The sequence below is a fragment of the Aphelocoma coerulescens genome, chromosome 2, assembly GCF_041296385.1.
Source record: "Aphelocoma coerulescens isolate FSJ_1873_10779 chromosome 2, UR_Acoe_1.0, whole genome shotgun sequence".
In the NCBI taxonomy this organism is placed as follows: domain Eukaryota; kingdom Metazoa; phylum Chordata; class Aves; order Passeriformes; family Corvidae; genus Aphelocoma; species Aphelocoma coerulescens.
This window is the reverse complement of record NC_091015.1, coordinates 40,579,167-40,593,724: the sequence shown is the minus strand read 5'-3', so window position 1 is coordinate 40,593,724 and position 14,558 is coordinate 40,579,167. Positions and strand designations below refer to the sequence as shown.

General features: G+C 42.2%; 1 protein-coding gene across 1 annotated transcript in view; it reads left to right on the top strand.

Moving 5' to 3' along the window:
• RAPGEF5 (Rap guanine nucleotide exchange factor 5) overlaps window positions 1-8,459 on the top strand; it is a 159,358-nt gene extending 150,899 nt beyond the window's left edge. The window contains exons 25-26 of the mRNA XM_069007097.1: window positions 2,729-2,783; window positions 6,151-8,459. Coding sequence (XP_068863198.1) covers window positions 2,729-2,783; window positions 6,151-6,269 — 174 coding nt within the window. The 3' untranslated portion in view covers window positions 6,270-8,459. The remainder of the gene's footprint in view (window positions 1-2,728; window positions 2,784-6,150) is intronic.
• Window positions 8,460-14,558: the final 6,099 nt, after the last annotated feature.

Below are 14,558 nucleotides of genomic sequence, written 5' to 3'. Positions count from 1 at the left end.
TAATTATAAGGGCTTTGTCCCAAAGAACAATGTCCTTCTTGGTGTTCTGTACAGAACACTGAAGTGCTCAGCACTTTTTGGCCTTTGCTGAGAAAAATTAGGATTGACATTGACTCCTGCTCAATTTGGATCAAGCCACTGAACCTCACCTGCAAATTTGCTGTTGCAGAAAAAGAAGAAAAGAATTATTCTACCATAGCAGATTACTGCTTTGGGGAAGGAACTTACTTGCTGTCATAAATGAGTAGAATTTCCACTCATGAATTTCAAAGCAAAGATGGTTTCTTGTGTCTCCGTCTGGATCAGTATTTTGAAATATTTCATTTCTGCATTAAACATCTCACCTGAAGGAGGACTTGTCAGTTTGAACCATTAACTTTTCCAACTATATTAGTTGGTTTAATAAAAGATCTTCTTTCTCCCTACAGTCCCTGCTTCTTTTATATTCTTAGACCTCAGCAATCCTACCATGACTGAATTTGATTTGACATGACATGATTGCAGTGGATACTAAGTTAATTCAAAATGTAAAGAAGGAAATTTGCGAAGAGAAGAAAAAGAAGTGATCTTTTGTCTCAGGAATGTTACCTAGCTTTAGCAAAGGTGAAGGGGTTGCAGTGGTTTATTTAACTGCATTTTGGGTAAAGTCTAGTCTATAATAGTGTTAGATCAATATTTAGTACCATACCTACTTCTTCAACTAAATCTGAAGGAATAAATTAAGATATACATGGTCACATCTCAAAGTATTTCCGTGAAATTTTCTGAGCTGCTTCATTGAAATGTGGCTTCTTCAGGTTTTTCTCTCCAGCCATCAGCTATGTGTTAGCAATGACAGGTCTTAGCCACACTCCAGCAAACTCTATTACAGGTCAGTGGCCATTGCCATTTTCAATAACACCTGCTCACCTAGAGCCTTCAGCTGTAAGGACTGTGTACCTGCAGCTGTAGGTTCTCAGCCCCAAATGTCTGTTCATCCCCAAGCCTGAGGCTTTGCTTTCCTCAGTGAAAAGAGTGCTAATGATCCTGGGTAGCTAGTAGGCTGAAAAGCCACAGGAAATGTGTGTTACTCATCACACTAACAAGTGTGCAAGCACCTCTTTAAGCAGTCAGGAGATAGGATTTGCTTTGCAGGTACATTGACTGGCTTTCTGCATTACTTTTGGATCCCAGAGAGTTGTAACCAGAGAGAAATGCCTGATTAGGATACTAAAGCCAGAGGATTTGGGATTCTGCTTTAAATGTTACACAGAGGTTCTTCCCTTACCAGAGCATCACTGCCAGAAGCCAGTCTTGGGATGGACCCTCACAGTGACTGACTACAAAGGAGAGACAGCAAAGAGTTACAGTTTGTGTGATAGTTGGGTCTCTCTGACTTCTAAAATCCAAATGCAAAGGGTGTTGGCTGGAAAACATCACAGTAGCAGCACTGGTGGAAGTTGTAGTACTGCCAGTATTCACATTATTGATCGTGAAATCTAGATCATCTCATTAGAACTTCATTATAATCAGTGCAAGGACATCAGCAAAAGAGATTGTGTAATTTCATGGCAAATGAAGCACAGCAGGTAATGAGAAAAATTATTTTGATTTACTGATGAAAGAAATATGAAATTTCCATTAAACATGCTCTTGTGATAAGCTTTTCTGTGGAGGAACATTGTAAGCCACTCCCAGGATGCTGAGAGATGAGCTTTGCTGCATCATCCTGGTCTTAAATATACTCTGCTCAAGACAGTTAATCCTTTCCACCTCTGATAATTTTTAAAGGAGATGTGAAAGGAGCATCAGCTGTTTGCATGAGCTGTCACATCATTCCTACTAACTGCAATTTGCTTCTGTTACTAGATTTGGGGAGGAGTTGCCTGAGAAAAAGTCAAATTTTGAAAAAGTAGTGGCTTAAGAACTGTATGGGTAGTATCTAGTGAAGTAAGTTCCCTCTACTGATTTGTAGTGAATAATCCCAATTTTTGTAAATGGACGACCTGAGCCTGAATGCGAAAATGAATTTAAACCTTTCGTTTCCTCTGCTTAATATAAGTGAACATCCAGTATCCCTATGAGCACCAGCTTTTGTTAAAATACTCTACCTCCAGGACAGTTTTATTTGGTACATACCTGTGGAGATGTCAGGGTGCTTGCTCTGCAGCATTTAGATTATGGACTCCTTTTTTTTGTGCTGGTTAGGCTGCAGAGAACTGCCTAGCTGATACTGGTGCCTGAGTGTGGTAGGCATTACACAAGTATGCGCTAAGGGGTGTAGTCTGTGCCACAAAGAGGCTTACAGTCCAATTATACAACCTGTGGAGACAGAAGGAGAGGCTGCAGACTACACAGTACCTTAGGTAATGCACTAAAGCTGGGGTTGAACTCCAAAGCATTCACCCAGGCCACAGGACTTCCTTGCTGTAGGCTTTCAGTTTAATAAAAGTCACTGGAACCAAAATGAGCAATTGTTTGGTTATTTTTCATTACCACTTTCCATTGAGTTCCTAGGAAGTTGTTCTCATTTAATCTGTGTGATATCAGTAAGACATCTAGACTAACCCTGTTTCATCAAATGGTATCACTAAGATAAAGAGCAAAGTTTCTCCTGCTGTCTTCATTTTCTACCTTACCACAGTTGCTTTTTGCTGTACAGTGTAGGGCAAGGAGATTTTTCAGGCTTTTCTAATGATAGAATCTGTCTCAGGTCTTTGCACTGATGTTTTTCATTTTGTCTTTGCAGCACATGATTGCAGATACTGTTCGGTCATTGAGACATTGCAGAAATAACCAATTTGGTGAGTAGACAGAATTTCTGACTTATTTTGCCTTTGTACATCCTTGAGGGTTTGTTGGGTTTTTGGTTTGTTTTTTTTTCCCGTTTTCTTTCCAGTTGCTTAGGTTTACTACAGCAGCAGAATATGGTCAAAAATTATTTCACCGAAGGGCAAGAGAGGGCATCATTATTGGAAGTTCAACATAGCAAAAACTGCAGTTGGAGGAAGCTTTAGTTTACAAAATGTTTCTAGGAACAGCTTCCAAATTTTAATAAATTACTTTCCTGCAAAAATTGCCATCTCTTCAAAACCCTTTGTAAGATCTGTGCCAGCTGCATTTAGTAATGGAGGCCTCTGGTACATGCTGCTGTTCCTGCCTTTCCCAGCTATAACCGAGTTAGCTCAGTCTCCTGCCAGTCTGAGTGTTTTGGTAAGGAATTCACAGCTGCCTTGGCTTCCAGTAGCTGAAAGATGGTACTCATCCCCACAGCTTTTCACTCAGCTCTTCACCAAGAGCAATTGTTTGCTTATTTGGGGTTCTTAAGGACATTTCACGAAACTGTAGAAGTCTTGAAGGTATGAAGATCCTGTGGGTTTCATGAAAGTGGTTGAGTAGGAAGAAAGAGGGGGTTGTTTCCTCTTTTAGGGGAGGCTGCAAATATAGCTGTGCCTGCTCTGGACACAGGAGGATCTGTGCTAAAGGCAATGATCGCGAGTGCCTCAGCTGCACAGAGGACTTCTTTTTGTTTGCTTTTTAAAATTTTTGTTGTTGTTGTTTCCGCCTTATTAGCCACCAGAGAATCCAACCCTAAGGGACCATGCCAGAAAACTTCAGCTGTCTTTGTTCTGCTGCTTACACAGGAGAAACCTTGTTTTTCTCCTTCTCAGTGTTCTTATTCTCTGCAGAGATGTTAGATACAGGAAGGGGACACAAGAACTACTTTAGGAAGCAGTCAGTTTTTAAGCCAAACCCACTAAACATGTCATTTATTGAGGCCACTAAAACCTGTTTTTCAAAGAGAAGTTCAGAACTGTGCTGCAGCCTTGGGGGAAACAGACTTGAACAATATCTTTTTTCACTGATTTTTCAGCAGCTGTCAGCATTGAATCCAACAAAAAGAATAATAATCATAAATTTAATTATAAATACAGGTACCTTGGAGAATAATAGGTACTTTTAAGAGTTTTGTTAAACATTTGTTCTGTAGAATTACCACATGTATATACATTATTACTTTGAAACAAAGACTGCTCAGTATTATGGTTCTTGACTAAGTCAAATATATATCTGTAAATGTATGTAAGAGAGGAAGAAGGGGGAAAGGAGCAAGATGTGCCTTTTTAAAATTTCAGATACTGAAGGAAATACTGATTAATCCAAACCATGCCTCTGTAAGTTAAAATGTCTCCTATTTGACATTAGGAAAAGTAGCACTGGTTCCTTTCAGTGAGATGAGGGTTTTTTGCATCTTCCCTGCACACCTTTCATCTCGTTTTTGCCTTTTTATTTTTCCAAGTGATTTTGTAAGTCTTACAGCATAAATCCAAGGTTAATACCTGAGATTTATCGTACAATCTGTTAGTTTGAAGTAGGCAATTGTTATTTTGTTTTATCATAGACTTGATTTATTGTGAAGCTGGCATTTAAAAAGCAGCTTATACAGACATCCCTGTAGGCACTTTTTTTTCCTAAAATTCGTTTAGGCATGAAATGAATTCACTGAATATTTATTGAGACTTTATGGACAGTTTCCTTTTTTAGTGGGCTTATTTTGCTCTCAGGAATGTGAATCTTTCTACTGCATCAATTCCCAGATTGGCCTAAGAGCAGCAGGCATCTCACTGTAGGAAGGAATTCAAACAAAACTAAGCAAGGAATATTATTATTGTTTATGAACTGTATCATGTGTATTAAGCTTGCAGGCCAAAGGGTTTCTGGATTAGAAACTGGTTAGCTTCCAAGTAAGACTGAAATGCCTTTTTAATGGAAATAACATTTATATCCTAAATCCTGAAAACAAATAATAGCATTTCCAAAGCGAGGAAAAGCAGCCTGAGAAAATAACATAATTCAAGCTTTTGTCATTTGAGGTGTTAATGAGAAATACAAATGTTTTTCAGTACATTCAGCACAGCTGCTGGGATCCTATTCCCTCAGAACAAAAAGGTCAGCTCTGTATCCTGGCACAAATTTATCACATTATCCTGTTCTCTCCAACATTGCTCAAGTTAGATGGCTGCTGTGCAAGAGCTCTTTAAAACAGCTGCCCAGGAGCCCCTTAGCCAACCACATGCAGAGCTGGCTGCATTCACATCCCATGTTACCCACACAGCATCATGCAGCAGTCTTCAGAAACAAGTGGGATTGGTGATTCCTGGAAACTTTCTTGTATAGCTGGAGAGTGTGGAGAAAAGGATGATAATGAAACAAAGGAGAGGGGAAAAGTGTGTGAGTTAAGCTGATTGATTCAGGCAATTTTGAAGGGTTTTCTTTTTCAATTTATGGTGATATTATTAAAAAGTCCTTGAGGACATGGACATGAATTGAGCTTTCCAACCTTTGCTTGTTTGCCAGCAGTCAGCAATGTTGCTTTCTCTGCCTGTCTTGATGGATCTTGGGTTCGGCTTTCTTTTTTCATTTTCTGCTAGTACCAGCCATGCTGGAGGGTTTCACAGGCAGCAAGTTCCCACAAGCCCATTTTGAGCATAAGTCTTGTAACAGAGACAACTGCTATTCAGGCCACCCTTCAGGTTGCCTGTTACACAGCTAATTCCTCTTGCTGCGTAAACTCCCATGAAATGACAGCATGACTCCTGTCTCTGTTACTAGATCAGAAATCAAAAGCATAACAGATCAAAACACAGGGGCCTGTCAGAGCAGCTTTGAAGAGCTTTTGTATCCATCTGCTGTGCTGTCACCTTTCACCGGCTCTGAAGACAATCATCCAGGGCCTGCTTGTGGACTTGTGTTAAAATTCTTAAAAAGTTGCAGGCTGGGTTGCCCACCCCTGCTCAAGGTCCCATTGTGCTGCCAGAGCAGCACAAAGGAAACCTTGAACCACCCTTACAGGGGATGGACTGCCTGTACTGCCAGCAGAAGTAAATCTTCCTCTTCCCAAGAGTCAACTTCTTGCTGTCCTCATGTCCCCCCTCCTTTAATGCATGCTGGCTGCCCAGAATTGCCTATTTCTTTTTTTCTTCTCCCTTTTTGTCTATCTAGCTGTTACCTCATGCATTGCACTTAAACAGCAAGTCCTTTGGATTACTGGCTGTCTTTTCTTTGGCTGTCTAGCACCTGACAGGTGGCACAGCAGTGACTCTGTGACACAGGACAGAAAAGCAGGCAAGGCACAGCTTTCTGATCCATCCCCTTTCTCCTGTCTTGCAGGCAATGAAGTTCCTTCGAAAGAGCATCACGAGCTGAAGCCATACGTCCACCACCTGCATGTCATCGACAACCAGCAAGCTCTGTTTGAGCTCTCTCACAGGATAGAGCCGCGAGTGTGAGCGTACACAGCTTCATGTAACCTTGTAACTGCAGCACTTTGAATTAAGTGAATGTTTATGCCAAGCATGTTGCTTCCCTATATGAGAACAGTTTACTGAGTTTTATCAGTAGCTCACACAACATGCGCAGGAAAATCAGGCAAGAGCCAGCAAAGGAGCTGCTCACAGAGTTGCAGGGCAAGCTTGGTGCCATTCCCGCTGGTCACTGGGACCTGAGGGAGTGGAGCAGTTTCCTTTGAGCTCAGGAGCTTGGTTTCTCTGAAAATATTGTTTGGTCCAGTGTAGCTTTCAATGCAGATTCTGCCAGTATTAGAAAGAAAGGAATCATCATGTCACAGCAACAAAACATTTCAGCAAGCAACATGCCGCAAGGGGGTTGATTCCCAGTTCACCACAGTATGTACCTCACTAATTCAAGGCTGCCAAAGTATTATTGCCAAAAATAATGTGCAATCTGTGCAGCTGCCATGAGTCCACTGGAGCATCATATTTGAGATGTGTGAGCAACCTAGAACGGGAATATAACAACCAGATGAAACTCAAGAGTGTGTTGTGATGTGGAGGTCAGCAGTAAACCGTTCACTCTGTTATGGCTCCTTTAAGAATATGCTTTATAAAACACACTGTAAGAGCCAATCCACTTCTGTTGCAATTTATGGACATAATTGTTTGTATTTTCTTCCTTTTCAGTTATCTCAGATTTAGCACTGGCTCCTGCAGTTAATGTGTTATAAATTATTATAGCAGGAGTTTTGTTTTCTGTTTGGATTACAGCCTCCTTGGTATCTATTCAGAGGCAAATGCCTAGATCCATCTACATTTCTAATTCCCCTGACTGGAAATACCATTTCACCAAGTAAAACTCACCTAACTTGCACATGCTTCTAGTTTTTAAAGAACAGAAGGGTGCACCTTACAGGGTACCAGTGTAATTACCTGTATAGACACCAGGCTCTCACCATCAGGATCCCTTTACTGCTTTTGTCCCTTTCACAGCCCTTCCCTAGACAATTCTCATGCAGCTAAAAGTACTGCACCTGGACCTGTACTGAGGCAGCATTTCTAAAGTCTTGTCTAAGCTGACCTACATCTCGAGCACCACCATCACCTGGTTTCCAGTGCTAAGAAGTTGCCCTGGAATGATCTAGTGAATGCCTCAGGCAATGTGCAGAGTGCTCTTTGGCCTGTGTTTGTGCACTGACTCACCGTGATGGTCCTTTTGCAGAGCAGGGAGGATACAATGCATTGCTTGCCCATCTCTGTTGTATGTTTTCCACATGAGGAAGACCTCCAAGAAAATGCTCTTTTACTAAAATGTGGGAATACTGAAGTAGCATGCTCTTCATCGTGTTATCTCTGGTTTAAAGGGATTAAAAAAAAAACAGCTTTAACAGGTAGTCTGTGGGGGAATCTGTAGAATGCATTCAGTTTTCCCATCTGTGAAATATTGTATAGATCTATTGTAAAGGAAACAGATGTTTCAGAAATGTATTTGCTTGTACTTTGTTATTATCAAATATTATATGTTTTTTTTTTTTAAGAAAACAAAAATCTTCTTTTTACCCAGTAAAAAGAAAAAAAATAAACTCTTGCTGGCCATGGAGTAAAAATTTCCTATGTTCTTCTGTAGATGTGACTGCACATATTGTAAATAACTCTTTTGTGCAAACAGACCAAAACTGTTCAAATGAAGTTACTAGCTGTGGTGGGCTCCTTTTCGCAGTGTAAGAACAAAAACCAGATACAATTTGTTGCTTGTGTTTTTGCAGTTCTTCCTAGGGCTACAGCACTTGGAATTCCCACCCTAGCTGAATTACCTGGATGGTTTCCTGGGTTTTGAGCTCCCTCTTGTGAATTTTTTTTTTTTGCTGTGGCATTATTTTTAGGAGCCTGTATGTAGACCAGCCTGCATGCTTCAGCTCATGTGGTGTAACACTCTAGTCCACAAAGTTGTTCTGGAAATCTGTGGGAGAGGAAACATTCAAAGGCATTCAGGGTGAGAAGGTGGGGCTGTTTATGATTTCACTGCATTTGGCTCTGTGATAGTTTTGGTAGCTACTGTGGATGAAGCAGCAGCTCTGTTGGAGAAGAATAAAAAACAAGGAAATGAAAGAAGGGGAAAAAAAAAAAAGAAGAAAGATGACTCTGTGCTGAGGCTTTGATTTGAAAGCCTGATAGAACTATGTGGAATACTCCTCACTCTGCCAACTCAAAATGAAGTAAAGGGATGAGTTAACTAATACTAATAGACTTCGAGGCAGCTGAGGTGTTGGCTTTCTGCATCACTGTAATTTCACAGTAAATCAGGTGTTGTCTACCCCTTGAAGCTGGCATAAAAACAGTCTGAAGGCACACAGCCAAGCATTAACCTTGTTATCTGTGCTGTGACTAATTGGACAACTAGTCACAGCTTTACAGACTAGTTTTTATAGTGACATGTATAACTTGGATTTAAGTTTCAGGTGGGAGGGTCCAACATGGCTGCATGAATTTAATGTTGAAAATAGGGCCTTAGAACTGTTACTATAAAGGAAAAGTAAATAGCCCAAACCTGTAGCTAATATGTCTAATTTTAAAAAAGGCCCTTCAGAGTCTTCATTTCACAGGTGAAGTATTGCAGAGCTTTGCTGCAGACTGGCAAGCAGTTTGAAGGTATGGAGGTTGTGAGAAGAAGCAGAAGTAAACCCTGTGTTAGGGAAGGGCAACACTACAGCCTTCTGCCAGGGTCCAGCACTGGTGATATCGTGTGATTTTTTTTACATCCTTTAATAGTGCAGTGAGGTTACATGGTATGAAATCTATAAATCTTGTAAATTCCATTTATTGCAATCACACCTGGGGTTAAATACTCTGCATACTCTTTTATTTTAGTACGTAGGAGGAGTAATTAGACAGAACAAAGGAAGGAGCTGTGTCACTTTATACCTCTTTGATGTGGGATTTTGTGACAACAAATTTAGATGTTTCTCTGACACAGCTTTTTGATTGCAGCATCATCTTGGATAGCAATAAATTTCATTTGCATAGCAGTGGTAAAAGAAAGGGTGTTATCAGAAATAAGATGTGTGCTGCTGTAAAATTACAAAGAAAGATGTAAATACTAAACATTTTAGCAGAGTAATATTTATTTGCATAGCCTATTTATTGTCATCTTATACACTGTTAAACACTGGGTGAAGTCAATGAGCTGAGGTAAGAACACCTGCCTGTTCTCTCTTGAGTGCCATAATGGTGTCAGCTTGCATTAAAAGTAATAAAATAGAAACCCCCAAATCAAGGTATTTACCTAACTTCTCAGGGACTACAGCTAGTAGTTATCCACCATCATGAGACCTGGTATGTATGAAATAATCTGATTTACCAGAATCAATGTTGCCAATATTTTCCTTTGCATATTTCATGCTTGTTTGCCTCTGTACATATTATTGTGTTGTGTATTTATGAGAGCTAGTAAGCAATAATTTATATGTCAAAATGGCCAAGCAATACAAGGTTAAAACTTGTAGAAGCAACTGTTACGTTTATCTTGCATTTTCCAGTGTTTTTTAATATTGCTTTTCAAAATATAAAAACTACCTTAGTGAAATCTGGTTTCTGTGTCTTTATGCCTATCACACGTACTTATTGTTCCTATACGGAGTATTTTACTACCAGTCATTCAGTTCCACAGACCCTCACTGCATTTGTGAGATGCATGCAGACTCACACAGAGGCTCACAAGCCTGACCCCTTTCAGAGCTGCTCATCTGTCTCTGGTCAGTGGGATGTGCTGGTACCAATGTTTCAAAGCATGAGTGATGTTAATGGGGCCTCAGCTGTGCCCTGTCATCACAGCACAGCCAAAGAGGGGCCTCGAGCTACCATGAGAAGTCTCTGTGGGAGAGGGGAGGAGTAAATCTGTCTTCATATCCTCTGGAGTCTGCTTATTGGCACTTGATCCTCTTACTGAGGACAGCAAATGCTTTCCCCTGTCATCAGTCATCCCTGATGGTGCTGTTTCCTCTCCCTCCTCTGGGCAGGTCTGCAGCAGGAAGGCAGAGCTCAGGATGCACTGTAAAGCAGCTGAGGCTTGCCCTGTCCGTCCTTCCTTTCCTCTTGCAAACCCCAGGAACCAGCAAGCCAAATCTGGCAATTTCAAACAGATGTAACTCTTGGTACTTACTCTCTGTTCAGAGAGCTTTACAAATAGGCAGTGCTTAGTCCTCTGAGTGCCTGCACCTCAAGTAATCTTAAGCCTGACCTTAAAAGTGTTTGTGCTAGTGTTAGTGTACAGACAAGGTGGATTCCAACCTTAATATTTAAAATAAGCCTGAATTGTTGATACTCCTCCGTAATGATGTTTGAAGATACATTACAGACAGACCTACTTTTCCAGACCCAGTTGCACAATCAGAAGAATTTATGGTCTCAGCTGTTTATCACTGCCCCTTCATTGAATATCCCTGCTCCCCACAGTGTAGCCCAGAAGACTGGGAGAGAACCTCCAAACCTGTTGCGGTTGTTAAGCCACACGTGGCTATGTGCAAGCAGCTAACTTCGAAGAAAGGGCTCTCCTTCCCTCTGTTGCCCTTGCTGGGAGACTTTCACAAGAAGAGTGATGATACCTTTCAGGTGATATGCAAATGGCAGGGTGTGGAGCTGAGGACAGCTGCCTTACAACTCCAGTTGTGCTAGAGAGCCATGAGAAGAGGCTGCTGTGCTGTGGATGCTGCCCCTTGAGACCATCTTGCTAAACTGTTGACACAAGGGTTCCTCTATCCCTCTCCACTAAAAAGAGCTTGACTGGCAAAGGCCTGCAATTTCAGCTGCTCAAGGGACTCTGTGAAGTTTAACTGAAGTAAGCAGAGGGGTCTGTGATAAACCATTCCTGCAGGAGCTGTGTGACCCCAGAGGCAGCAGGTGGGGGTAGTTTGCTGTGGGCCAGCACAGCCCCCTGTGCAGAGCAGCACTGACCTGCATGGGGACAACTGCTCTACCCCATGGAGAGGTGATTTCCTCTTCTCAGGAGGAAAAAGCTGCTCAACCTGAAAATTAAACCTCCTGAATATTTGCTGTGTTTCATGTCCCAGCAGATTTCATGCCACCCAGAGCACCTGCTGTGGAGTCCTGCTCACTTCTGCCCTGGGAGTGGCAACTGAGTTACACAAAAAACCCCAAAGAAAGTAAATATTCCACTCCTACAATGTCACACCGTTTCACATGGGAGACTGGAGATGTGTGGGATGGCACCTTACATTCACAGGTGTAGGGCATGAAATGCTGTGATAATGCTGTGAAATGCTTGTAGTGGTATCAGAGTTACAAGAATTGAGCAGCGTAGTTAAAGTCTGGAGAACTGAGGAGGCCTGCAATGGTGGGCCAAACAAACAATTGTTGAAGCAAGGAGAGACGTGTTCTGCATTTCCTCTTGTCTGGAGGAAGGTCTGGTGATTAACTCAGTTGGTTAGAGCATGGTGCTGTTAATGCTGGGGCTGTGGGTTTGATCCCAGTAGGGGCCATTCACTTGAGAGTTAAACTTTGATGAACCTTCTGAGTCCCTTCCAAGTCAGAATATTCTGTGATTCCATAAGACCCCTGTAAACACCCTTGAGCAGCATCTGCCTCAGAGCCTTTAAAAGTATGACAGTCTGCATAATTTTAATTTTCACTGCCCATTGCCGGGGTAAGCAGTTGCTGCTGGTGGTCTCCTCAGGTTTGTACAATCACTTATTTGCAGAGATGCAAATCCATGCATTTTGGGAACTGTCCGGACTTCAGCATGGCTTTCTCATCTGTTTCTTTTGCCAGGCAGGGAAGTGGCATTATCAGGAAAATCCACAAATGCCAGAGGTTTATGTCCAAAAAGGAGACAGAAGAATGCTGTAACTTTATTCGAATAAAGGGAGAGAGTCCACTGGAGCACACACTCATGGGGTTTTCTCTCTCGAGGTTTTAGAGGGCGCAGCCTCCTTTTATCCTAAACTCCCGGCCACGTTGCCCTCTTCCTTTCCCCATTGGCTAAAGTACTAGGAAGATACAGCCTTCCTGAACCGCCTACCACATATTCCGCCCTTGAACCTTCTATTTTACCCCAAAGTCGAGAAGTTCGGGCTTGTGCAGACCCACTTGTTTGCTTCAGGAGCCAAATTGTCTAGGCTCTGTAAGGCATCTGCTGCCCAGAGTTAGTAGAGACATTAAGGCCCATTTCACAGATGTTGACACCCAAACCTTCACCTATAGAATTGTTTGTAAAGACATTCTCTTTCCTCTCATCATGATCCTGAAAGCCTTGGAAAACTTCCTTTACTCTGAACAGTGCTCCTGACCTTTTCCAGGTCCGATTTCCCCAGGGGAAATCTCAGGGTAGAAGCAATCCTCCCCATTAAGAAAAACACAACCATCCTAGAGAAACCAGGCAGCTAAAACCCAGGGAAAAACTCATTTTAGGGTTAGGAAAGAGAAGAGCTATTTGGGAGGTCACCCAAATGCAGAAGATGAGAAGGAAGCTCTTCCTTTGTATTCTCTGCATGGGTCTGATTGCTTGCACCTGGATTTCTGGCTGGTGAAGTTGTTGCTTTGCAAGGAGAGGTGGATAGCGCTCGGTTTGCATTTCAGGGCTGATTCTTAAGAGGTCTTTGTGGGCTGCCTTTAGTGCTCTTTACAGTCCTAGTTCCTACTCCTAAGGTTTCACCTTTCATCTCTGTGGTAAGGAGTCGGAGGAGACCTGGGGGTGCTAAGGAATAGTGAATCAACATCATTTAGAATAAAATTTGATTGGAAAACCAAACGTCACCCTTTTTAGCTGAAAATGTGATTCAGTTGTATAAGTTTACAGAAGTACCTGAGCAAGACATGAAGATGCCTTTAAGCAGAATCAGATTAGCTAAACCCCACTGAAGGACAGTCACCGGGGTGGGCAGCCTGCCTTGAGTAGATAGGTCTTAAAAGATGGTTTGTGCAAGATGAGCTATAAATTTCTTGGTCTTTCTGACAGATTTTCTTGAAGAAAGTTGTCAGGGCTTCTAAAACTTGCAGCTTTTTGTTCTGCTCTCCTGCTGTTGCTGACACCAATTCAAGTCCTTTGCTGTCTGCAGCAGAGAAAGGGCTGGTTCAGAGTGACTGCTAGTGCTCCAGATAAGGTTATAAAGAAAAATAAAGGAAAGGAAAAATCTTGCCATTGTCCCAGCTGAATGTGGGGCTGCCTCAGTAGGAAATGAGTTAGATGGGAGTGCTACTTAGCAGGGAGAAATGGCACTGGTAGAACTCGTCTATTTAACCTAAGTGGTGAAGTGTCCCTTGAGAGAGGTACTGCCAGCTGTGACAGATGGCTTGAAAGCAACAAGCTGGGGTTTGCTGGAGGGGAATTTACTAGCAAATGTAAACAGGGATGTTTCAGACCTAGAAATGACAAAGGATGGTGAGGATCAAGCCCCTCCTTGGGAAGTTATGGAGGCTCCTGAAAAATGTTTGTGAGAGCTCTCTATAACTCTAGTCAAAGGTTTTGTTGCTTCATGAGCAATGAAGCTGTTACTGAGGTCACTGTGGGCTTGCCCCCAGCCAAGCGTGGCTGTCAGTGGGGGTGACCGTGGTACACTCAAGTGTCTGCTGAGAAAGTCAGCTCAGCAGCTCCAGGTGGCAATTCTTAGGCCATAAAGCCCTCAAAAGCTTGAAGTCTTCAGGTTATGTCGAGCAGCTTGGAAAACCTTCCATCAAAACAAGGCCAGCTGCTGTCATAAGTCTGTCTCCCTTTCATTCAGAAAGACTGTGTGAAATCAAGTTCAACTTCTATTGATTTCCCCTGGGTTTTAAAACCCAGGATCCCCAAATGTCTGCTGTCAGACTGAATCTTTGGCTACACTACAAAACAGAATATAATCTCTCTATCCAATTTGAAATACTTTAAAGCAGCAAATAACCCTGAACTGCTTTATCTGCTACTGGTGCTGGACTTCATACTCCTGTCATGGTGCAGTGCCAGAAGAGGACCAGGCAGGGCTGCTTGGTGTTGGGTGCCCTGTCACACTCACAGTGATGAAAATTGTTGTGGCTGACACCAGCTGCCAGCACTGAACTTGGCTCAAGGCAACAGCTACGTGCTCCAGCTTCAGGGCACATTGTTGGTTGGAGACCACTTTTTCAGTCCAAGTAAGTAATGATGTGATAGTAGGAGCTAGAAGAGAGACATAAGACAGGATGGAGAAAGAACTGAACAGGTCCAGCACAGCAGAGGTAGAACAGGGGAGTACTGCTAAGGGAAAACAACATGCAAATCTGAAGAAAACTCAAACGTCTGAAATTAATTTAGACCCT